Here is a 24,530-nt window from a genome sequence, read left to right on the forward strand (position 1 = left end):
ACTTGGTTTTACCAGTCACTTCCCCTGTAGGCAATGTCTGCTCTTGCTAAAAAAAATCATAACTGGATGTACAAATACTCCAGCCAATTAATTGCTGGAAGGTGTTGTATGTGCAAAGTCTTTCCAGGTACCTATGAATTTCCTTTTCGGGTAATCATACAAAACGTAGTCCAGTCTTCGTTCCAAAGTTCCAGGCACACTGGACTTCATTGGTCATTCACCATTTATGCGGTGTTGCGTTTGTCATGGCATCGCCAGTACTGATTTGGTCGAGGTAGCTACATATTTTTCTTGGTTCATTCACTTCCAAGTATTATATGGTTGCATCTATTTTACCTATCTTCTCATTATGACGGAAGGATGACTTTCGATTTTACCATTCTTCTCTTAGATCATCCTTCCTGGGGAAAATTGGCAATTGTTTACTGAGCCTCGTTCTCCAGGTTTTAGCTGGGTACACAGTGTGCGAAGTGTAGACATTCTCCAAGATGGTGCATCCTGGACGATACTTTGTTTATTCAAGGTGGCAACAAGGTTACACATGTGGCAGCCAAATCAAATGTGATCACGGCCATAAGAATCAGTATTAAGCAAAGTAAAAGACATAGTACTACATTTGGATGGACAAAAAATCTAATCCCCAAGCAGTGGCAAGAGAAAACGCATGTGAGAGTTAAAGGAATGTGCAAGCTCTCAGAGCCAGTCGCTCAGTCTTTTGTCAGAGGGGTGAAGAATAAGAAAAAGGGATGAAGGAGAGGGACTGGCGAGGTTTAGGAAAATGGGGAGAGTTACCATAAAATTGCCCTGAACCCCGGGCCAAGAGAGACTTACTAGGCAGGATGAGAAGAAAAGACTGATTGTTGCGGACTGCACCAGACATTATTTAAAAACTTGAGAGCTTAGAGGTGGAGTATGGGGTAATAAGCAAGTCAGAGATTACTGAAAAAATATCATGCAAGAGTTAATAAGAAAGTAAAGCTAAGCTGTGGTACACAGGTGGAGATTTGGGGGGGCGAAGAAAAATAAGACAGCTCAGAAAATAAAATAATAGAAAACTAAAAAGAAGTGAAGAAAGGAATAGTTATGAAAAGAAATGCTGAGACAGAAGAAATTAACGAAAAATAAGACCAGGTGGATGGCGAGAACCAAAGACATGTTGTAACACCAGTTCCCACCTGCAGAGTTCTGAGAAACTGATGTCAGGGGCAGTATCCAAAGGGCAAGTGTGGAGAAAGAGGCACCAGACGTCATGACTGTCATTTTGCAGAGCATGCTCTGTGTTGTTACCAGTACCTACCCTCTGACTATGCCCATTCATCGTAACTGACAACTTGGTAGTAAGTCATACAAATGTAATAGGTAAACAGCGTTTACAAAACAGTTGGTACACAATGTGTCATTTCACAGATGGCTCTCCCTTTGATAGGATATCTTTTTCTACTTACAGGACCAGTGTAACTGATGGTAGGAGGGAGCATAGGGCAAATCTCATAGCAGGGACAGTCACAGGGGTAGGAGCCACAGGGTAGTGCCCATCATCCTAACTGACAACTTGGCGGTAACTCACACGAATGTAAAAGGCCAAACAGTGTTTACACAAGAGGTGGTACACAATGTGTCATTTCACACATGGCTGTCCCTTTGTAGCATATCTTTTTCTACTTACAGGACTGGTGTAGGGGTTGGTAGGAGGGTGCATAGGGCAAATCTCATAGCAGTGATAGTTGCAGGGGTAGGAGTCATGTGGTAGTGAAATGGGAGCAGAAAGAGTGTAGGGTCTGACCAGTATATTGCAGGCATTGGGGAAAGGGAGTGTCAATGAAAAGCTATCCTAGATGTGGTGGGCAAAATATCAGATAGAATGGACCTCATTTCAGAGCATGATTTTAGGAAGTCATAGCGTTGTCGAAGTAGCTGACTAATACACTCAACACCATCTTAGTACTGAGTGATACAAGATGTACTCACAAGTAGTTTCTTTGAGGGATCAGCAGTATCAGTATTGAATGTGACAACCTGGGAAATCTTCTTTTGAGCTAGGCTGGCAGGGTAATTACATCCAGTGAAGGCAGAAGTGAGCTACATAATGTGATGATAATGTATGTGTGGCAGAGGTAGCTTGATGAAACTGGTAACACTACTGTCTCCATATTGTAAAATACAAAGGAACAATGATTCAAAAAGCAAGTGAATTTTCCAACTATTGTTGTAATCTGTTGGGACATGGGCACAGCTGCTGATTTTGTATGTCTGCCTGCTGTTGGAAAGTAGGTACAGATGTTTACATATCATATGTACTTGGCTTAAGTTTGACAAAAGTTTGACTTCATTATTTCTTCTCAAAACAGAAAAACTATATTTATGATACATTGTCTGGGCTGCATAATGTGATGGTACTGCATGAGGTACAGACATGGTTTTGACTGATAAATTTGCATAAAAGAAGAGAAATGTTGCTAGATATATGAAAAAATGCCAAGTTGCACCATGGTCTACAATCAGCGTTAAACTATAGGTCCCAGGTTATGTAAGTCAGCCTTAATGTCAGACGAAGGCAAGGGGTTACCTTTGTGAATAGGACAATGCTTTATAAAGCACTGCGGTATTCAAATCATATTTTGGATTGATGACACTTTTACCTTTACCCTATAAAACTGATAACCAGTGATTCAAATTTATTCTAGAAGATAGACCAGAGCCCTAATCTATATGTATCTGCTAATATCAACGTAATATCCAACTAAAGTATACTCCTACATATACAGACATACATGTACACACACACCTGTACCGCTGGAGAACTGCAGTACCAGCATAGTATATTGAAAGTTGCTGCACAGAGGTGTGTGTGTGTGTGTGTGTGTGTGTGTGTGTGTGTGTGTGTGCTGATGTTTTTGTTTTGTTTGTGCAGCTGATGATGACTCAGCAGCCCTTCTATTAAGTGAGTTGTTACCTTACGCTATTCTTTTCTTTTTTTTTTCTAATATTCTGCCAGTACTTTCCATTACCATAATACACAATTAATATCAACATTATACACAAATACAAAGGTAATATATTAACTAATGTTATATTATGACTGTTTGAAATTATACTGAAAGTCATAACCATGAAAGTATAATGGCAAGGACAAGGAATGATGCACTCCATTTCCTTAAAAACAATACATGCACAGTGGCAGTGAGATGTTTTATTTATCCAAACATTTATCTTTTTTTAATGCAACACAGTGAATAATAAGATTAAATATAAGTACTAAAAGAGCAAACCTGTATTGCTGGAGCACAAGAAAGGGCTTCTGTAAAGCATATCATACACATGTCATCAGCATCTTGCTTCAGTGTGGGATCAGATGAACAACCATGCAGGCAAGGAAGGCATTTAGTTTCTCCTTTAATGCCACCACACATATGACCACAGGCATGTATCTTGTTGCAAGCATTCCTGGCATGTTCCTTTTTAGGGAAAAGACAAAAAACTCATATATGTAAACAATAAGTTTACTTCTTTACATGCTAATAGTATGTACATTCAATTAATTGCATATGTAAAGCATCCATGTAGAATTTATTGGACAAAACGTCTTCTATGGTATATCTGCACTTATATCCTTCTGAGGTCCTGGGAAATAAAATTATCTTTAACAATCATGGACATTTTTGTTGAAGATGCCGATATTTGGCAGCAAAAATTGAGAATTTATTACTCTGAAACACCTGTATATTGCTGTCTGTGAAGTTATGGAAGCTCAAGTCCATTACCAGAATAATGATCAGTGCAAGACAATAGAAGTATGTGAAGTTATGAAATAAAATAATATCAAAATGAATGAACTATAAATAAAATAATTAGTTTTAAGACTTTATGTGAAGATACTCTTCATTAAAGCAAAAATCACAATGACTTAAGTAATGTTGAGTTTTTAGGCAATAATTTTTTACTATTTATGATACAAATCAAGGGTGAAAATTGCATTAGTATGCCAGTTTCCATGGAAGATTAGAAAGATGGAAATAACATGCATCAAATATTACAAAATAGATACTATACCAAATAAGAATGCATCACTGACCATATACGCACAGCGATGAAACAAGTGTGGTATTTTCTTAAACATATTGGTTACCAAACACCGTATCATCATGATATTGCCTGATGTATGCAAACAGGTGTAAATGATGACCATGCCAGTCCAAGTTATGCTACTATAAAATTCTGTTGCACACAGGATATAGAGGTCAGTCAGTGGAAGGCAACAGGAAACCACCAATGAAATTTTCCCATGAGAGCCCCATGGTTTTGCTCAATTCTAAATCATCTGGCACTCCAAGTCCCCCCACCAGAGAGGGAGAGGGGCAGGATTGAAAGAAGTCATTAGACCAACACCACAGTGCAAATTATTCCTGTGTATGCTAAGAAAGATTGCAGCATGGCATGTGGAGGGGCTATAGGAGAAAAGAAATGAGTTCAAATGACCTGAATATTCTTGTGTATGCTAAGAAAGATTGCAGCATGGCATGTGGAGGGGCTATAGGAGAAAAGAAATGAGTTCAAATGACCTGAATATTCTTGGGCTTCGTGAGAATCACTGGAGAGAAAGTTGCCATTTCATGACCCAAGGAAGCAGCACCGTGTATTTTTCAGGGAGTAGTGACCAGTGTTGCAATAGTTGTTCCTAGAAATCTGAACAACTGTGATCTCAGTTATGAACCCATTAACGAGAGGGGCATCTCCATAAAATCAAATGCTTCCCCGTGTACACTCAACATCATCCAGATCTATGCTCCTACTGCTGCAACGTCAGATGAGGAACAGAGGAGGTCTATGAACAACTGCAACAACTCCTTAACATGATCCCTAACAAAGGACAGGCAATAATTCAAGGAGATTTTTATGCTAAAACTGGAGCTACTACCTAAGACGCACACTTAAAATCTGTGGTTGGACATTATGGCCTCAGTGAGAGGTACTTAGCAGATTTCTGTATAACGACTATCTATAACACTATGTTCCAACATCACCTAAGATGACTATACACTTCTTGCATATCACATGGTGATTGATTTAGAAGGCAGACTGACTTCATCCTAGGGTGAAGACATTGGGAAGCTTCTGGTATGGACTGTAAGACATTTCCTGAAGGTGACTGTGCAAATGATCATAATCTGCTGTCCATAAAAATGCGGATTAAGCTCAAATCTGCCAAAAAGAGTGGAGAAAGACAACTAAACTCACAAACAAGGAAGCTTTTAGAGAATTTGGTGAGCTTGTAAGATCAAAATTCTATAACATTAGTCTTGAAAAGGATGATGCACCTGCATCACAAACATGGAACCAACTGAAAGAGGTCATTTCCTTATCACTTCTGACACCAGAAATACAAAACACCCTCGGGAATCACAGTCCACATGACAATTAATTGAAGAGAGAAGCAGTCTGAAGAAGACCCAGGATCAAGACAGATATCAGAATCTGTGCAGAGAAATACAATGGAATTGCAGAAAGAATAGATCACACTTCATCATGGGATCTGTGATGAGATACAACAACATCACAATCACAGTCAAGTAGATGAATTAAATTCTCATAAGTGGGTGGCATATGATGAGAATGGCAACCCTATTCGAGACAAGGAAGAAACTGTTGCGAGGTGCAAACAGTACTGTGAAAAGCTGTGTTCTGGGACTAACAACAGTAGGGAAAGCGAAGCATTTGACCAACTTATATTGGAACCTACAATCTTAAGCAGCAAAATAGAGAATGCGATAAAACACCTGAAGAATTATAAATCTCTTGGTTTAGAGAAGATATATTGTGAAATGCTCAAAGAAATGCAGCAGGAAGGTGTTATGTACTGCATTCAATGTGTACAAGAATATGAGAAACTGGGGAATGGCCAGAAGACTGGTCGAAGACCATCTCCATCCCACTACACAAGAAAGGGCCAATCAGGAATTACTCTGACTACCAAACCATTGCTCTCATATCCCATGCAAGCAAAATTTTGCACTACATCCTGAAAGAGCATTTGAAGCCATACATTCGGTGTTACATACCCACGGAACAAGCAGGTTTTGATACTCAACATACAACAAATATTTTTTGAATGATTTGTTGAAGCCTTCAGCTGCCATTCTCTTTATTTACTATATGATTGCACAATTTCGGACTTAGGTCATTTTCAAGTATCTAGAATGGCAGTTTCTCACATTGGATACATTAGTGACACTTGTGATTTCAATGTAGGAACAAGTCATATCTATCAATATACTAGGCGCATTACAACTTACTTTATGGATGATTTTTTTTAGTAACAGGTTATGTCCTATACGTCATTGCTCCTATGGCATCATGTTATGCTCATACATTAGTTTGAGGTGTTCACACTATTTTAGGAGCATGCTACTTTTGAGAGAAGTTGTTGAAAAGCTCTTATATTTAACATACTTAACACCAGGAAGATTATAATTATTTTATAGAACACATGACAATAAGCGACAGCAACCCATCCACATTTGCTGCACACTTAAAAGACACCAACCACAAAATACCTAATACAGATGGATCATTTCAAATATTACGTAATTTACAGAAAGGAAAAGTCATGGATGTAATGGAAGAAATTGAAATCTACATACATCTAAAAGATCAGCCAGACAGAATTTTAAATGAGCAAAAAGACCTGTGAAATGGGAAATTCCTCGACAACTTTCTACCAGTTCCACAGCAAAGCGTTACAGAAGCATGGAATGTAAAATTATCACTACACTCATTAATAAATATGACTGTAATGTGAAACATCACACAACCATAAAGCAGTTTTCACTAGACTCTCATGGTTCTCAGTACTATTTCATTAGAATACTGTGATAAATGTGATATATTGAAGCTTTGTACCACTATTCAAAAATGACATGCTATAAGAGAGCAAATATTTACAAGTTATTTTAAAGAAATTACATACAGTCATATTAACACCAATGATGAACGATAATTAAATATAACAGAACAAAAGCATATGTAAGTTAAGTAGCAAATTTCTGTAAAATAATTATAATCTTGCTGGTGTTAAGTACATTATATATAAGAACATTGCAACAACTGCTCGAAAGTAGAGTGCTCCTAAAATAGTGTAAACACCTCAAACTAATTTATCAGCATAACATGATGTCATATGAGCAACGACATATATGACATAATCTGTTACTAAAAAATCACCCATAAAGTAAGTTGTAATGTGCCTATTATATCGATAGATATTACTTTTCCTACATCAAAATCACAAGTGTCACTAACATATACAATGTATGAAACATCCGTTTTAGATACCTGAAAATGGCCAAAGGCAGAAATTGTACAATTGTACACTAAATAAAGAGAATGGCAGCTGAAGGCTTCAAGAAATCATTCAAAAAATTCATCGCAGCTGCAGACACTATCGCATTTTAAATTATACAACAAATAATAGAGAAATTGTGAAAGTTCTGTGTTCCTGTCTTCATTTCCATACTTGACTATAGAGAAACCTTTGACTGTGTTGTCTGGGAAAAGTTGCTTGCAGAGTTTGGGGTCCCACAACATTTGACAGCACTGATCAGAAGTCTATATAGTAATCGCCTTGAAGCTGTGATGACAAGTGCCCGTATGTCTGATTTCTTCAGTGTATCAAAAGGTGTCAGACAGGATTGTGTTCTACTTCCCGACTGAACAACATTTATACAGATCATGTCGTTAGGAATGCTCTTGATGGGTGGACTAAAGGCATGTTTGGCAGAACTATTAACAACCTCCAATTTGCTGATGACACCATGCTTTTAGCCAGCAGCAAAGATGCATCAATGCATTTCAGCTTTGGTGCTGGCAAAGGTTGCTGTGTATAAAATAGATTGAAAGAAGAATAAATGTATCCATTAACTGAGCAATTCAATATCTCCACATACCTTTCTTCTTGTGTCAACCAAAAAAATTCTCTTTGGTCTCTTTGTGAGAAGAGATGGAGCAAACCTGGAGAAAATAATCACAGAATGGAAGATCAAGGGCAAGAGACCAAAAGAAAGAGCAGCAAACAAGTGGAGTGATCAGATCAAGAAGATCTTGGGTCTACCTCTTCAGCAGGTTCTAAGGGAGCGATGCAAACATTTGGTTCATGGGGTCACGACTCTCACCAATGAGCACAATGACTTGTAATGATGATTACAAACACCAAATTCCTAAGTGTTACAGGCCAAGAACTTTTTATTTTAATGTAAATATGTATGTTATGAAGCAGCTTCATTTAAATAGAAATAAAAGTTGAAGATGATAACACTGCCCACACAGAATCAAGGCAACAGGGACTAAACTTCGTAATTGAAGCTGCCTGAATGAGTAAATTGATTTAAATGGAGATCTAAGATAAATGATACAAGGCCACCAGCTGTAGTTTCATCCACAAACTTGACTGTTAAAAGTCCATGGAATATACAGATACAAACAGAACAGAAAGTCCAAGAAGAAACAAAATGGCAATAGCAGGAATGTTGCAAATAATTTCCAAGCATTTCTTGTTAAGATTGGCCAGATGTATGTTTCAACATTGAAAGGCCTAGGAAATATACAACAGAAAATCACTGAAATAAATATAAGATGAAAGGAAAGAAACTTATGTTAATAATGTTCCGAGATGCAAAAAACATATACATCACATGAATATTGCTAATGATCCTGAATCATATCCAGTCCACTGTGATGTTGAACTATATAAGAATTCAATGAGCTGTTAATATACAATAATCTACTGACCAATAAATTTTATGTTTTTTATCATTTCATTCCAGTATCTGTTTTCCCTCTTGACTTACTAGTGAATAACCACTCGCTACTTTCCAACTAACTGCTTTACAGCATTTATCATTGCAATAACTGTTTTTGCTTGCCAGTCACCCACTTTCTCTAGTATCTGATGAACAGCAATTACCATCACTATTTATTACTTTTTCTGTAAGAGCGCTTCAAATCTGAATAGTTCAACTCTCACTCAGTTAGGAATTATGGTTTATATCTTATTCTTTGAAAATTCAGCACAGGTGTATGGAATAGTTGAGCTAAATGAATACAGATAACAAAAAATACATGCAGACATTATTCATAGTAACACAGCACTTTATTCATGATGATACATCAAAAAATAGTTGACTGATCCTGGCAGTAACTGTATTGTCCTCCCCCCATATCCTCGCATCTTCAGCAGGGCCAAACGTAATTGTATTGTCCCCCCTCCCTCCCCCCCCCCCCCCCCCAACCGCCCATCTTCAGCCGTACCAAGCATTAAAACAAATATGGCTATCAGGAAGACCTTAGGTACAGATGCTGATGACTATTTTTCCACCTCCCATTTCAGTAATTGCATAAGTTGATGGACTGCTACAGCAGCATGCGGTTGCACATTGTTGTATGGCAATCGAGATACTAGTAACAAAATACTGTATGAACTTCCGTATCCTCTCTGCAAAAAGTCTATCTGGCAAGCTATATCACTGTGAATCTCTGCACATCCTTATTTGATGTGAATGGTCATCTATCCAACCATTACTTCATCTCTTGAGAAAAGTGGAAGTCATTGGGGCCACAACCAGTCTATAGGGTGGCTTATCTGTCACCTCCTATTTCAGTTACTGAGTAAATTGTTGGGTTGGGTTGTAATAGCAGCATGTGGTTGTGCAATATTGTGTGGCAGAATGACACTTGATGAAAGCGTGCTTCTTCACTTGTACTGAATGGATCTGCATAGAATCTGCAATGTCTGACAACATGCAACCACATTGTTTGTTTCATCCAGCAAGCATGAAATTTTGGTTCCCTCAGATGACAGAATTCAGGACATAGTGGCAATCTAGCTCAACAGACAACTTAAACTTTTTTTAAATTTCCATTCCCACATGCAGCAGCTTTGGATTCCTTAACCCATGTTCCAAACTCTACAATGTGTCTACAAAATGGGAAACATCAACTGATTGCAGACTTCTTCAATAGCGATAACTGTTACAGGTTCCAGCGATCTGCTTAAGAGAGATAGTGGTATAAGTTTTATGAAGTAGATAAAGAAGTGACTAATAGATGACAAAACAATAATTACAGAAAATGGACTATGTAGCGTGTGAAAACTAGCACAGATGACCAACACAAACTCTCCTGTGAAAAACACTCAGTTAGTCCCCCCCCCCCCCCCCCTCCCCACCTTCTCTCTCAAAATCAAAATAATCAGTGACTACTTTAAACTTGTAATACTTAGTTTTGATAAATGGCCAGTTTTGCAGAAAAATAACATTAAATATATTTCATTGCACAATTTGATTATGTAACCTGTTATTCTTTGTATATATAATGGTGCCCTCAAAAGCAAAGCACAATTAATCGCTCACTTTCCAAGAAAATTAATAGAAACATCATTTATTTCATAACATAAAACACAGAGCTCTTCATATGGACCTCAACAGTTTCCAAATATATTATAACTTTTTTACTTGCATGTGTGGATGAACAGATGTTTTTGATGAAAGACAGCCATCCATAATTAATTTGAAATAAATTCACTGAATGTGAATAACTTGGCTTCAGCTGTGTTAAGTACTGACATGCTACCTATTGGCGACATTTGTGAAATTTGTGCTGGACTGAGAGTCAAAGCCGAATTTCTTGCTTATCGCAAGCAGTCATCTCAATAATTAGGCTGTCAATTAGTGCTTCCCACAACGACCTAAACTTCAATATGTCACACTGTCTACATCACTAAGTGCTTGCAGCTATACTCAGTATTCCTGCACCAGTGAGAATGAGACTATGAGGAATCAAGAATTATGATGTTATCATCTTCTGCCTACCTTGGCATGCAAAATTTACTTGTATGTCTGGATGAACAAACATTACTGACAAAAGATGGCCAACCAAAATTATTTCAAAATAAATTTGCTGAATGTGAATAACTTGGATTCACCTGTGTTAGGTATAGATGTACTACCTATCAGTGATCAATATAGAAGACTATGGCATAGGGATGTAGACAATGTGATATCTGGAACTTTGGGTCATCAAGGAGGCATTCACAGATAGCCTAATGGTTAAGGCATCCACTCGCAATAAGCGGGAAGTCTGGGTTCAATTCCCAGTCTGGCACAAATTTCTATATGTCACCAGTACAGCTGAAGCCAAGTTATTCACATTCAATGAATTTATTTTGAAATAAGTATAACTGTTTGCAAATGCAAGAGACATTGCAAACCTTAGTACATCAGTTGAAGGATATTTTGATTTTTAATTTCCACTAGTGTACAATTAAATAGTGCATCACTAAGATCAGTTGTTCCAAAATATGGCCTACATAGGAGGCATATATGCAGTTTATGTACTGTAATTCACCACGTGTGTCAGTCGTTATGGTCCAGTGGATACGAAGGCTACATTTTTTTCAAGGGCTGATCAGTTGCAAAATGGAATCACCATTGAAAATTAAAAATGTTTCATTTGCGACATTTAGCTACACCTTCCAACTACTTCTCACCATAGTCACCTCTCTGACTTAGGCATCTGTGCTAGCATGATACCAACTTTTCAGCATTCCCATCATAGAAAGCACCTGCTTGTGCTATCAGCCAATTTTCTACACTGGTCTGCAGTTCATAGTCTGTGGCAAATGCTGTCCTAGCAGCATTTCACATGAACAAAGAGATGGAAATCAGAGGGAGTCAAGTGTTGGCGTTGTTACAGGTATCAAACACTTCTCATCAAAAATGGTCCAGGAGTGTCTCTGTTGAAGCTGCAAAGTGTGGCCATCACGAAGAAGGACGATGCCTGATGACAACATTCTGCTTTGCTTGCTCTGAATTGCTCTTCATAGACACTGAAGAGTCACACTATATGAGGCTGCTGTGGTCATCGCACCATGTTCCTTGAATTCCACCAAGGAAACTCCTTTTTGGTTCCAGAACACTGCAGCCATACACTTTATGATGGAGAATGTTCACTTGTACTTCTTTGCTTTATTTGGGGAATGAGAATGCACCCATCTGTCTGCAATGCTCTACTGTTTCTTCATTTTCAAAATGGACTAATGCATTGTTCCCCGAGACAATTCTGTTCAAAAAATATTCTTCATCATGGTAGCAATGCAGAAATGTTACACTTCAGAACCCATCTCACGCACAATCTATGGTACCGAAGCCTCTCACTCATGATGACACCAGAGAGCTGCATTGGGATTTATAGAAACAAATTACTCAATACCAACACTGAACTAATGATTTTCTCAAATAACCTGCTGAACAAATCATCAGTTGACACTTGCTTCCTTCCCTAACTGCCTGCATCATGTTCATGTTGTATGTCCTGCTTCACAGTTCCTGCACCACTGCCACACTTTGCTGTCACTCACGAAAATTTTGCCATTTACATTACTCATTCCTCAATGAATTTTGGTACATTGCACCCCTCAGCATAAAGAAATTGAAATACAGTACACATTTCATACTTGGCAGGAGGCTCTATTGTTCTAGGCTGCTCAACGTGCATTCAGAACTGACAAATGCAATGAGCCACAGTCGACAAGCATAGTACAGATAATGTGCAACACATGTACGCAAAGCTTCACTGGGATTTTAATTTCATGACCACCTGGACCTCATATTTCATACCATTGTGGTTGTAATTTCACAACTGATTGGACCTCAAGGGAGGAGGAGCCCTTGTATTTCATGTCAGATAGTAGGCAGAAGTTGGAATAGACAAAACAATGTATGAGCGACAACAAATTCAGCATGACTGGCCCCTACTGCATTATGAACAATGCAGGGAATCCAGGACTACCAGCAGAAAAGACACAGTCTGTAAGAGAAACTTTCTGCAGGAGCCGTAACAAATTGGCAGTATACACCAGCTATATATTGCATGTAAGACTGCCAATGGTATGCTTCATTCTTCGGAAATATCATGTTCTGAAAACATACTAAGTGCAGCTGTTGCAAGTGCTGAGCCTCAAGGGTGATACACAAGTGCTGAGCCCCAAGGATGAACAATTAATCTTTGATTTTCTACAGACCTCCATATACATATATATGAATATATCTTTGCATGAAGTTGATTTTTGTTGACAGACTCATCTTTCATGAGTCAGACATGGTGAAACATCATATCCGATAAACTGGAATGTAGGTTTATAAGGAAGCAAAATGTGCACGATTAGTAATACAGGCAAGAGCAGAAGAAAAGAAGCTTTTTAAATATGGTGTTACAGATGAATGCTGAAGATTACAATGACTATAGTCGAGGCAGTGTAAGAAGATCCCTGACAGCTCACAGCTTTCAACTGCAGGTGATAACATTAGCTGTCTACAGAGCTGTGACAACAACAACGTGTTGCCATAGAGACATTTACAGAATTACAGCATGAAGCTGCCATGCCCAGTCCACTGCAACTGTCAGGGATCAACTTGCACCTACTCAACTATAAATCAAGGGATTGATTAAGAGGTACAGCACTGAACAGGGGAGAGAAGAGCTTTGTTGCACAACTTGACAAAAAGAAGGGGTACATTGACAAGACACTTCCTGAGGCATTAAGAATATTTAATTTGGTAATGGATGGAAGTGTGAGAAATAACAACTACAGAGGAAGACCACACAGCTTAAGGCTGTTGCCAAATGGCATCACTATGGAGGGCTGGGTGTTGGGATCCATGGGGCATCCAGCACATCCCACGTGTCCCTGACTGGTCCACTACTTTGACTGCCCCAGGAATTGCCCATACTGAAGTTGACCCTTCATCTGTGGTCGAGTGGAGGTCACTGCAAGATGTGGTGGGCAGTAAAAGACTTCGGAGGGCCTTCCCAGTTCATCTGACGAACAGGTGTTGGGCGTCATCTGTGGCTAATGAAGTCCCTGAGACAGATGCATTCACTTTCCCTTGAAGCCTCACAGCTAACAAGGCCTGTGCATTCACAATGGGTGGGATTACTGGTAGTTGGGAGCTTCAACATTAGGCAAACAATGGGGCCACTTAGGGATATGGCAACCAAAGAGGGGGAGGAACCCAGTGTGAACTCTTTGTGCATACTGGGAGGAGTCAATCCAGGTGTGGAAACCCTGCTTCTGGGTGCCATGAAGAGCACAGGGGGCAGCCAACTACAGATGGTGGCTCATGTTGATACTAATGGTATGTGTCACTTTGGATAGGAAAAGATGCTCTCTGGTTTCAGGTGCCTAGCTGAAATGGTAAAGCCTGCCCTGCCAGTCTTCCTCGTGAGAGGAAGGCGGAGCTCTCCATCTGTAGCATCATTGACAGAACTGAATGTAATCCTTTGATACAGAGCTTAGTGGAGGGTCTGAATCAGAGGCTCACACGGTTCTCTGACCATATAGGCAGCAGATTCCTCAACTTGTGCCATAGGGCAGTGGGTTTCCAGGTTCCACTTAATAGATCAGGAGTCCACTATGAACAGAAAGCAGCTAAGTGGGTAGTGGGGGCTGGTTTTTTTGTGTTAGACGGTCTATGGAAACAAAAGAATGGATGTCAGTCTAAAAGGATGCAGCACAAACACACAAAGGTGGACCTAGAAACAGTTGGTATTGTAGTCATAAATTGTTGTAGCTGTGCTGCAAAAGAAACTGAGCTCCAAACACTAATAAAACACACTGAAGCTCAAATCGTTACAGGTATGGAAAGCTCGCTAAGTCAGAAACAAGCTCATCTGAAATTTTTACTAAAGACTTAACTGCGTTCAGAAAAACAGATTAAATACAGTTGACGGTGGAGTGTTTATTGCAATCAGAAATAATTTACCTTGTAGTGAAATTGAAGCAGATAGTTCATGCGAGTTAGTAGGGCACAGGTTAGACTTGACAACAGGAATAAATTAATAATTAGTTCCTTTTACCAACCTGCAACTCGTAATATACAGTTGCTGAACAGTTCAAAGAAAACTCGAGTCTCATTTCAAATAGGTATCCCACTCACACAATTACAGTTGGTGGTAACTTCAATCTACCCTCAATGTGTTGGCAAAAATGCATGTTTACAGTCAGTGGTAGGCACAAAACATATCTGAAATCATCCTGAATGCCTTCTCAGAAAATTATTTTGAACAATTAATTCAGGAGTACACTCAAAGTGTAAATGGTTGCAAAAACATATTTGATCTCTTTGCAACAAATAATCCTGAGCAAATAGGGAGCATCATGATGGATACAGGGTTTAGTGATTACAAGGTTGTTGTAGCGAGACTAAATACCACAACATTAAAACCCACAAAAATTAAATGCAATATACATCTATTTTTAAAAACAGATAAAAATTCAAGAGACAATATCCACTCCTTCCAATTTGATTACGTAAGTGTAGACCAGATATGGTTTAAATTCAAAGAAATAGTATTGACAGCAACTGAGAGATATATACCAAATAAACTAATAAGAGAGGGTGCTGATCCATCATGGTACACAAAGAAGGTTGGAACACTGTTGCAAAAGCTATGAAAAAAGCATGCCTAATTTCAAACAATGCAAAAGCCCCAAGACAGGTAAAGTTTTATAGAAGCTCAAAATGTGGCACAAACTTCAATGCGAGATGCTTTCAACAGTTTCCAGAATGAAATTTTTCCCAAAATCTGACAGAAAATCCAAAGAGATTCTGGTCATATCTGAAGTATACCAGTGGAAAGACACAACCAATACCCTCACTGCATGATGACAATGATGATGTTATGGATAGCAGTGCCACTAAAGCTGAGTTACAAGTTTTCCAAAATTACTTTAAAAAAGAAGACAAAGTAAATATTCCTGAATTCGAATCAAGAACAACTGCCAACATGAGTAACTCACAAACAGATATATTTGATGTAGTGAAGCAGCATAAATCACTTAATAAAGGCAAGGCCTCTGCTGCAGACTGTATACTAGCCAGGTTTCTTTTAGAGTATGTTGAAATAGCTCCATACTAAACAATCATATACAACCAAAGGCTAGTTGAAAGATCCATCCCTAAGGACTGTAAAGTTGCACACATCGCACCAATATCCAAGAAAGAAACAGGAGTAATCCACTGAATTACAGACCCATACTTCTAATGATTTGCAGTAGGATTCTGGATCATATACTGTGTTTGAATATTATGGGTTATCTGGAAGAAAACAATTTACTGACAAACAGCTACAACAGACTCAGAAAAAAGCATTCTTGTGAAACTCAAGTAGCTCTTTATTCTCATGAAGTAATGAGTGCTATCGGCAGAGGATATCAAATTGATTCCACGCTTTTAGATTTCCAGCAGGCTTTTGACATTGTTCCTCATAAGGGACTTCTAATAAAATCACTTGCCTATGGAGCATCATCTCAGCTGCACAACAGGATTCATAATTTCCTGTCAGAAAAGCACAGTTCACTGTAATTGACAGAAAGTCATCAAGTAAAGTAGAAGTAATATCTGGCATTCCCCAAGGAAGTGTCATAGGCCCTCTGCTTTTCCTGATCTACATATATGATTTAGGAGACGATCTGAGCAGCCCTCTTAAGATTATTTGCATATGATGGTTTTATAAAGCCATCAGATGATCAAAACAAATTGCAAAATATTTAGACAAGATATCTGTATGGTGCAAAAAGTGGCAATTGAGTCTAAATAATGAAAAGTGTGAGATCATTCACTTGAATACTAAAAGGAATCTGTTAAATTTCAGTTACAGGATAAAACACACAAATCTACAGGCTATAAATCCAACTAAATACTTAGTGATTACAATTACAAATAACTTACACTGGAAAGATCACATAGATAATGTTGTGGAGAAAGCAAACCAAAGAATGTGATTTATTGGCAGAATGCTTAGAATATCCAACAGGTCTGCAAAAGAGGCTGCTCACACTATGCTTGTCCACGCCCTTCTGGAGTACTGCTATGCGGTGGGGGATCCACATCAGATAGGATTAATGGAGGACATGAAAAAAGTTCAAAGAAGGGAAGCTCATTTTGAATAATTGCAAAAAAGGGGAGAGAGTGGCATGATTATGTTACACAAATTGGGGTGGCAATCATTAAAGTCAAGGCAATTTTTGTTGTGGCAGGATCTTTTCATGAAATTGTAATCACCAACTTTGTCCTCAGAGTGTGTAAATATTTCGTTGGTGCCCATCTACAGCGGGAGGAATGATCATCATAGTAAAATGAGACAAATCAGAGCTCGCATGGAAAAATTTGTGTGTCCATTTTCCCCGCACATTGTTCTAGAGTAGAATGGTGGAGAAATAGCTTGAAGGTGGTTTGATGAACCCTCTGACAGGTGCTAAATTGTGAATTGCAGAGTAATCATGTAGATGTAGATGAGGGCTTGATTACAGCAAGTGAGTTCAAATGGACGCAGGTTGTATTATTTTTACAGAAACAAAGACACTTGCACAGAATAGACCAGCATGGAGAGCTGCACCAGACCAGTCTCTGACAGATCACCACACCACAACAACACTCCAGGCACATAAAATCTTCAAGTGAATATGAAATAAACCTGTGATTCTCCTAAAATACCGGATGATTAAAACTGAGTTCCAAGTGCTGCAATGTGGACCGTATACATCGCAGAACAAGTTCACACTTTATGTTCACTAATAAGTGCATTCAGGGAGAATGTTGGAAAAAATAATTGTTACACTTTCTGCCACCAGCTGAAAATACACGGTAAGCAGCCAGAATGTGAAATGTTTCCTGTTTTGATGTCAATAGGCTATTTGTCACTTGGTGACGTGTTGATTTCTTTTGTGAAGTGACTGTTAGCATAAAGGGTTAAGAAGATTGAAGTTTCCCATATGAAACGCAATGACAATCGAGAAGAAAGACCCATGAACTACTGGTAAAGTTGTTCTATCAGAACAGCAGCAACAGCAGTGCTGCAGTACAGGAATATCGCCAACAGAAATAGCTGTGAAGAGAACCCATGTCAATAAATGGGCTACAGACCATGATCAAGAAATCTGAAGAAACAGGTGACTTACATGGTGCAGCAGGGAGACAGATGTGGCTCATTCCCATGGCAGTTGATGAAATTGCTGTAGCTATAGCCAACCGTGTAGCACATGCCTCAAATTCTGCAGCTAGTGCTCCAACTGTGTAATGGGAATTGTCTTTCCCCACGTCAATAGTTCAAGAGATTTTGCAATGCATTTTATATTGGTATCACTACATGGTTCAGAATGTGCACCAAATGGAGCCATGCACCAAATGGAGCTGTGACTTTCGTGTTCATTTTTGGCACACATGAAAATGGATGACATGAGGCCAGGGAACAGTGTTTGGATGGACGGGGGACAGTCTTTAGATGGATTAAGCACATTTTACTCTGCATGGTACCAAGATTGCACAGAACTGTCACATATGGGGTTCTACTCCACTATATGTTGTGCAGGAACATCCACTGCACTCGATTATGTGACTTTGTGGTGTGGTTTCTCAAGCTCCTTCATTCTCAGTCCGTTTTTCTTCTAGGAGATGACACCTCGCTGGCCTGTTAGGTGTACAGTTAGATGTGCACATTATGTGGACCTCCACATGTGATTCCAGCTTTGCATGAATGCAGTTGTGTGCACGTTATGTGGACCTCCACATGTGATTCCAGCTTTGCATGAATGCAGCTGTGTCCACATCACTTTTTTCATGCAAGATGGGGCAACAACACATGTCACTTGCCAGGTGAAAGATTTGCTTCGAGAAACGTTCAGGAATGACCACATGATTTCTATGCAATTTCATGATGTGTGGCCTTCCAGGACCCTGACCTTCCATTTAATTTATGGTTGTGGGGATGTCTGAAAGATTGTGTCCATCAGGGATATATCTGGACTCTTCCTGATCTGAAGGATAGCATACGACGACTTATTGCTCTGATTACACTGGATATGCTGTGAGCGACTGCCGACCATGCCACATTACAGATGCAGCATGTTGCCAAATCAGGAGACCATACAGAACACATGTTGTAACTTGTGACCATATCCTAATAAACATGCCAGATCCACCATTGTCATGTGTCTGATCATTCCTCCCCTTTTCCTGAACCCAGGAAGAAAGGGGAACAATTACTTTTTTCAGCATACTTCATGAGTGCACCAATTAATGCCCTGTGATGTATACATCCCCCACTGTAGCACTCAGACTCCGCCTGTTTCTTTACAACCATCCAGTATATTGCTTACTTCTCTTTGCAGAGAGAATTGTTATTGCAATCTTGTATTTACACATTTGCTAAAATGTCTTAACAATGATGGCATAGTGGGGAAGACTTCATTTTGAAGCATGATTGTGCTTTATGTGAAGTTTCATTCAAATGTTCCTGGTCATCTTAAAGCAGGACTTCGACAACTTAGTTTGGATGTGCTTTCTGTCACGGAATAGTAATCTTAATTAACTCCATGTAATTATTTCTTATGGGATTACATAAATGATCATGTTTTGTGTCTTCCATTTGGAGCAGTTGCAGGAAAGAGTTGTAAATACAGTTGCTGATACTGACCGTGACACATCGGAGTGAGTACAGCAAGAATTAGACCTCTCAACTGCCATTTCTTGAATCACATAATAAAGTACATTTTAAAGTCTGTGAGATTGTCTATCAACTTATGTATTTCTTTTGTGGGCTCTCTTTGTTGTTCTCACATATATGTATTCTGAAATTCTTTAGGTAATTACAAGTAATTCTTGCCATTAGTAAGGTCTCTGAGGAAAAAAAGGTGACTTAGCTTGCAAATTCCCAAGGCTTTTATTTAATTTTTAATAGAGAAACTGAAAGCAAGGATCTCACCTGACAATCTTGATCTGCACAGATATTTCCAATTGCTAGTAGGCCTGAACTTCCAGTAGCCCCACAGAAACGACATACACCAGATGTTACACCTGCTGGCTTCGTACGTGTTCCTTCACGGAATTCTACCATAGCCTTTAGTGTGCAGGAGTCAGCCAATGCCATAACCCAGAACAGTTTAGTGCGTCCACATCCTTCATGGAGGTCCACCTTTATTGCTTCTTCTTCTTCCTTGCATACCTATTGAACATATTTTTACATTCGCTAACAGAATTGTAGGAGAGAGGTAAAATGTTACACTGCATTTTTCATCAATATGTTACATAAATACTGGAAGAAGTAAAAGCAACAACTTACCACATAGTTGACATCTTGATAGGCACATAAATAATACTGAAAATATCACTATCTTTCAGGTGTAACTCGCTTCAGAACTGACAGAATACACATACACCTGCACAGTTACATTACCTCGGATGACTGAATTGTGACAGCACTGCAGTCTGACTGGCATCATGAGCAGTGTTGCTTGGAGTTGGTGAGTGGAGAATGAAAGTGGGGAGCAGGGAGGGGGGATGGGGAAGGGTAGTTGGCAGCTGGGAGGGACATGCAGATGATGCACAGGACAGGACTGTGCCACATGTGAGCTCATTCTGGCCACAGGTGGGTGGGTGGTGCGTAGTGTAGTGACGTGGAGGAGTTTACCAGGAGGAGATGGAGCAGAGGAAGAGAAGACTGCAGAGAGAAAGAGTGAAATAATCCTCTCATCTGTCCTCAGGGCTTCTGTGACACCGTGCTGAATAAAACTCGTTGCTGTGGCCAGAATCCACACACTCTCAGCACCAAGAGGCACACAATACAAGACAAATGAAGTGCTGTTTGACAGATTTAATCAAAATGTTTATCGGTGGACCCATATTAACTTTCTCCACTGCAACACTATCCAATAACTCTAAATAAGGTTCAGCAACCTTGCTTTGACTGATGACAAAGGGTTAAACTTCACAGTACTCCAACGTTTCATTATTAATGTCCTATAACAATACAACTACTTTCAAAAAGATTCCAAGATCCAGCCACTGGAATGGAATATGTATACGGTTAAGAGTTCATACACCACCTCCAACTGTCTCATTAACAACTTCTGTCAAAAGTCTCCACACAACCAAACAGAAATACAGTTTACTGTCAATCGGTTAAAAGACATGGAACACCCAAATTTTTAAGGAAACAAATAGAACTTATTTGTTTCAATTACACGTCGCCAAGACCACTTTCTACAATGAACACTAACTTCAGCTAGCTGATGGCTCCACATTCTGATATGAGATGCCTTGTTCTATTGAGCACTTGCATGCTCTCTGAAAGGCAAGAGTCACCTAAAAAAGTGGAAAAGAATTAAACAGAATTCATCAGGGACACCTCTGTCCATACGGGAAGCTTCCTCTTCGAGACTTTACGGCCAGTCAAACAACACCTATGGACGTTAGCCACCTCCATCAAGACCTGTGCAAAAAATTCAAAGGGAGAAAAAGTGTTGTGACTCGCCGATCTTTCAAAGTGCCGCCGTGCAGTTACGCGTGTCCTCTACATGCGGCGCTGTCTGCCAGCCGTGCAGCAGCAGCGCCACCTAAGTGGCTAGCGGCTGCTAGACTCGGACTCAGTTATGATTTGACTGTTAAAAGTGTACACACACATCTTACTCTGTTTACTTGATCTGTGACTTTCATGTATTGCATCTTCCTTGAAATATATTTGTTCAACTTGAAGTTATAACAATTGGCGACGAGGATGGGACTTTTCTTTTCAAACGTTGACCCACATGTTTCCATGGCTACTTTAGAGCAACTATTGCAAGGTCTCATAGAACAGCAAACGCTTCTCACAAATGCGATTCGTGATTTTGTCATGGTATCAACTGCGGGGCATCTCTTGTCATTGTCTCTACCTACTTTTCCACCTTACGACGAGACGGTGGAAGACTGGTCTGATTATGAAAACTGTCTTCGACAGCACTTCTTGGCATTTCATGTCGCGGACAAACAAACATGTAAGTCTCTGTTCCTTTCATGGATTTCACCTCAAATGTATTGGTTGTTGTCGCAATTGGCTCCTTTGAAAGATTCTGCGTCTTTGTCCTTTGCTGAAATGTGCTCACTTCTGTCCGTACATTATCAAAAGCAAACGCATGTGGTAGCCTCTCGTGTTGCCTTTTATTGTTGTCAAAAACAACCAATGAATCATATCGTGCTTGGGCTGCTGAACTTCACGGCCTCAGTAGAAAGTGTCAATTTGTTACTGAAGTTCACAAAGAATCCTACGCTGATTCCATGGTATGGGATGCTATTATCCGATCGGCACCCGACAAAGAAGTTAGGCAACGTGCCCTTCAGTTTGCAAATCCGACTCTAGATGAAGTCCTATCCATCGCTCAGTCTTTTGAAATTTCTCGCGCCGCTGGAGCGCAAATAGACGCATGTGGCGATGTTGGGGAAATACAACCTCTGTGCGATGTTGATGAAACGTGTGGGGTGTCCCCGCCAGCCATCGTGGCCGCAGTACGCTCCCAAGCGCAGCCTCGGCCTAACTGTAAACAAACCTCTAAGAAACTGCAGCAAAAGCCATGGCAACTTCCTTCATGTCTGCGGTATTTTACGAAACATTCACGAGAAGATTGTCCACAACGTTGGGCCGTGTATCACAAATGCAAAAAAAAGGTCATGTGTCATCTGTTTGCAAATCCGACCGCATATATGATGTTCATGAACATGACGCTGATTCTGATTCTGTGTTGTTTGTCAATTGTACTTCTTCCCTTTCAGGGAAGTTATTCCTCACTGTCCAAATACTTGGTCGAGATGTTCGCATGCAGGTGGATACTGGTTCTGCTACCACTATCATCAATTCTCAGATGTATCTTCAGTTGGATTCTCCAATACTGTCACCTGTCACTAGGCAATTAAGGACCTACAATAAACAGAAGATTTCTCTCTTGGAACAATTTGATGCTGAGGTATCTGACAAATCTGTCGTTCGCACTGTTCCCATATTTGTGGTCGACCACAGTAACGTGGAGAATCTTTTTGGTTTCGATGCCTTTCACGTTTTTGGGTTCTCCATAGATGACTGTGTCAATATTGTCTCTGATGCTATCCCTGATGCTCAATTGGATTCCTTGTCGACGACATTTTCGTCCCTTTTTTCTCCTGGGTTAGGCCATGCAAACGACTTTGAAGCTCATATCACTCTCAAACCCATTGCTCGGTCTAAGTTTTTTCGGGCTCAGCCCATTCCTGTGGCCCTTCGTGATCAGGTCAAACGGGAGCTGGATTGTCTCACTGCTTCCTGTCACTTCCAGTGAGTGGTCCTCTCCTGTCGTTGTCGTTGTCTTGACCTGAAGAATTGTTCACTAAACTTGCTGGAGGCCAGTATTTTTCTAAACTTGACCTGTCAGAAGCTTATCATCAACTTCCTCTTGATGCTGCTTCCCACAGTTTATGGTCTTTAACACGCCTTTCGGCCTCTATCAATACCAACGTTTACCAGTCGGGGTTGCCAGCGCCCCTGTTCTCTTTCAGCGATTCTTGGAACAATTATTGCTCACTGTCCCTGGGTGTATAAATTACCAGGACGACATTGTTGTCACTGGCTCCACCACTGAAGAACATCTTCAAAATCTCCGCACACTTTTTCATGTATTACAGACTGCCGGTCTTAAGTGTAATCTTCAGAAATCAAAATTTTTCAGGCAACTATCATGTACTTGGGGTTTCAACTCTCTCAGGACGGTATTCGTCCTCTTTGGCAAACTGTTGTTGCGATCAATGCTCTTCCTCGCCCTACATCTGTTAAGGAACTGCAGGCCTTCTTGGGGAAAATAGCATACTATTACAAGTTTTTGCCATCTGCTGCTTCGGTGGCTCAGCCATTGCATCGCCTGTTGCATAAAAACGTGCCTTTTCACTGGTCCGCGTCATGCAATGCGGCTTTCCAGAAATTGAAGACTGTGCTGAAACAGGCCCTGTGCCTGGCTACTTATCGACCTGGCCAACATCTTGTTCTTGCCATGGACGCCTCTCAATATGGGGTCGGTGCAGTCCTTGTGCACCATTTTTCTGACAGTTCTGAACAACCCATTACTTATGCCTCCAAAACGCTCATGGATGCCCAACAAAAGTATTCTCAAATTGAAAAAGAAGCTTTGGCTATTATTTATGCTCTTCATAAGTTTGGTGTTTTTCTCTATGGATCCAAATTTCATCTTGTTACCGATCACAAACCACTTGTTTCCTTGTTTCATCCATCAATTCACTTCCCAACAAGGCTGCACACCACACTTGTGGACGGGTTCCCCATCACTGGGGACCGGCTGGCGACTGCTATGGGTTCTGACCCTACCCTCTCCCGGGTTTTATGCTGCATTCAGAAGGGTTGGCCAGATTGTCCATCCGCTAAGACTTCTGATCCGTTGCGGAACTAGTATGCTTTGCGTTACCGCCTCATGGCTAGGGATGGTGTTATCCTCCTTTCCACTGACAATGCTTCGCCACGTGTTGTGGTACCTGCATCTTTGCGTGCTTCGGTCTTGCGCCTCCTTCACCAAGGGCACTGGGGTGTCTCTCGCACAAAATCTCTGGCACACTGTCATGTGTACTGGCCCAGCATCGACTCTGAAATCGCACACATGATCACTGCCTGTGGCCCTTGTGCGTCACAGGCCG

The 24,530-nt window shown here is 40.1% G+C and overlaps 1 protein-coding gene across 1 annotated transcript in view; it reads right to left on the reverse strand.

Moving 5' to 3' along the window:
* The window catches only part of LOC124795862 (E3 ubiquitin-protein ligase highwire-like), a 327,500-nt gene that overhangs the window by 18,916 nt on the left and 284,054 nt on the right, over nt 1-24,530 (reverse strand). Inside the window, exons 33-34 of the mRNA XM_047259943.1 lie at nt 19,810-20,049; nt 3,270-3,455 (exon numbers count right to left, since the gene is read on the reverse strand). Of these exons, the coding sequence (XP_047115899.1) occupies nt 3,270-3,455; nt 19,810-20,049 (426 nt within the window). The remainder of the gene's footprint in view (nt 1-3,269; nt 3,456-19,809; nt 20,050-24,530) is intronic.

The sequence above is a fragment of the Schistocerca piceifrons genome, chromosome 4, assembly GCF_021461385.2.
Source record: "Schistocerca piceifrons isolate TAMUIC-IGC-003096 chromosome 4, iqSchPice1.1, whole genome shotgun sequence".
Classification (NCBI taxonomy): domain Eukaryota; kingdom Metazoa; phylum Arthropoda; class Insecta; order Orthoptera; family Acrididae; genus Schistocerca; species Schistocerca piceifrons.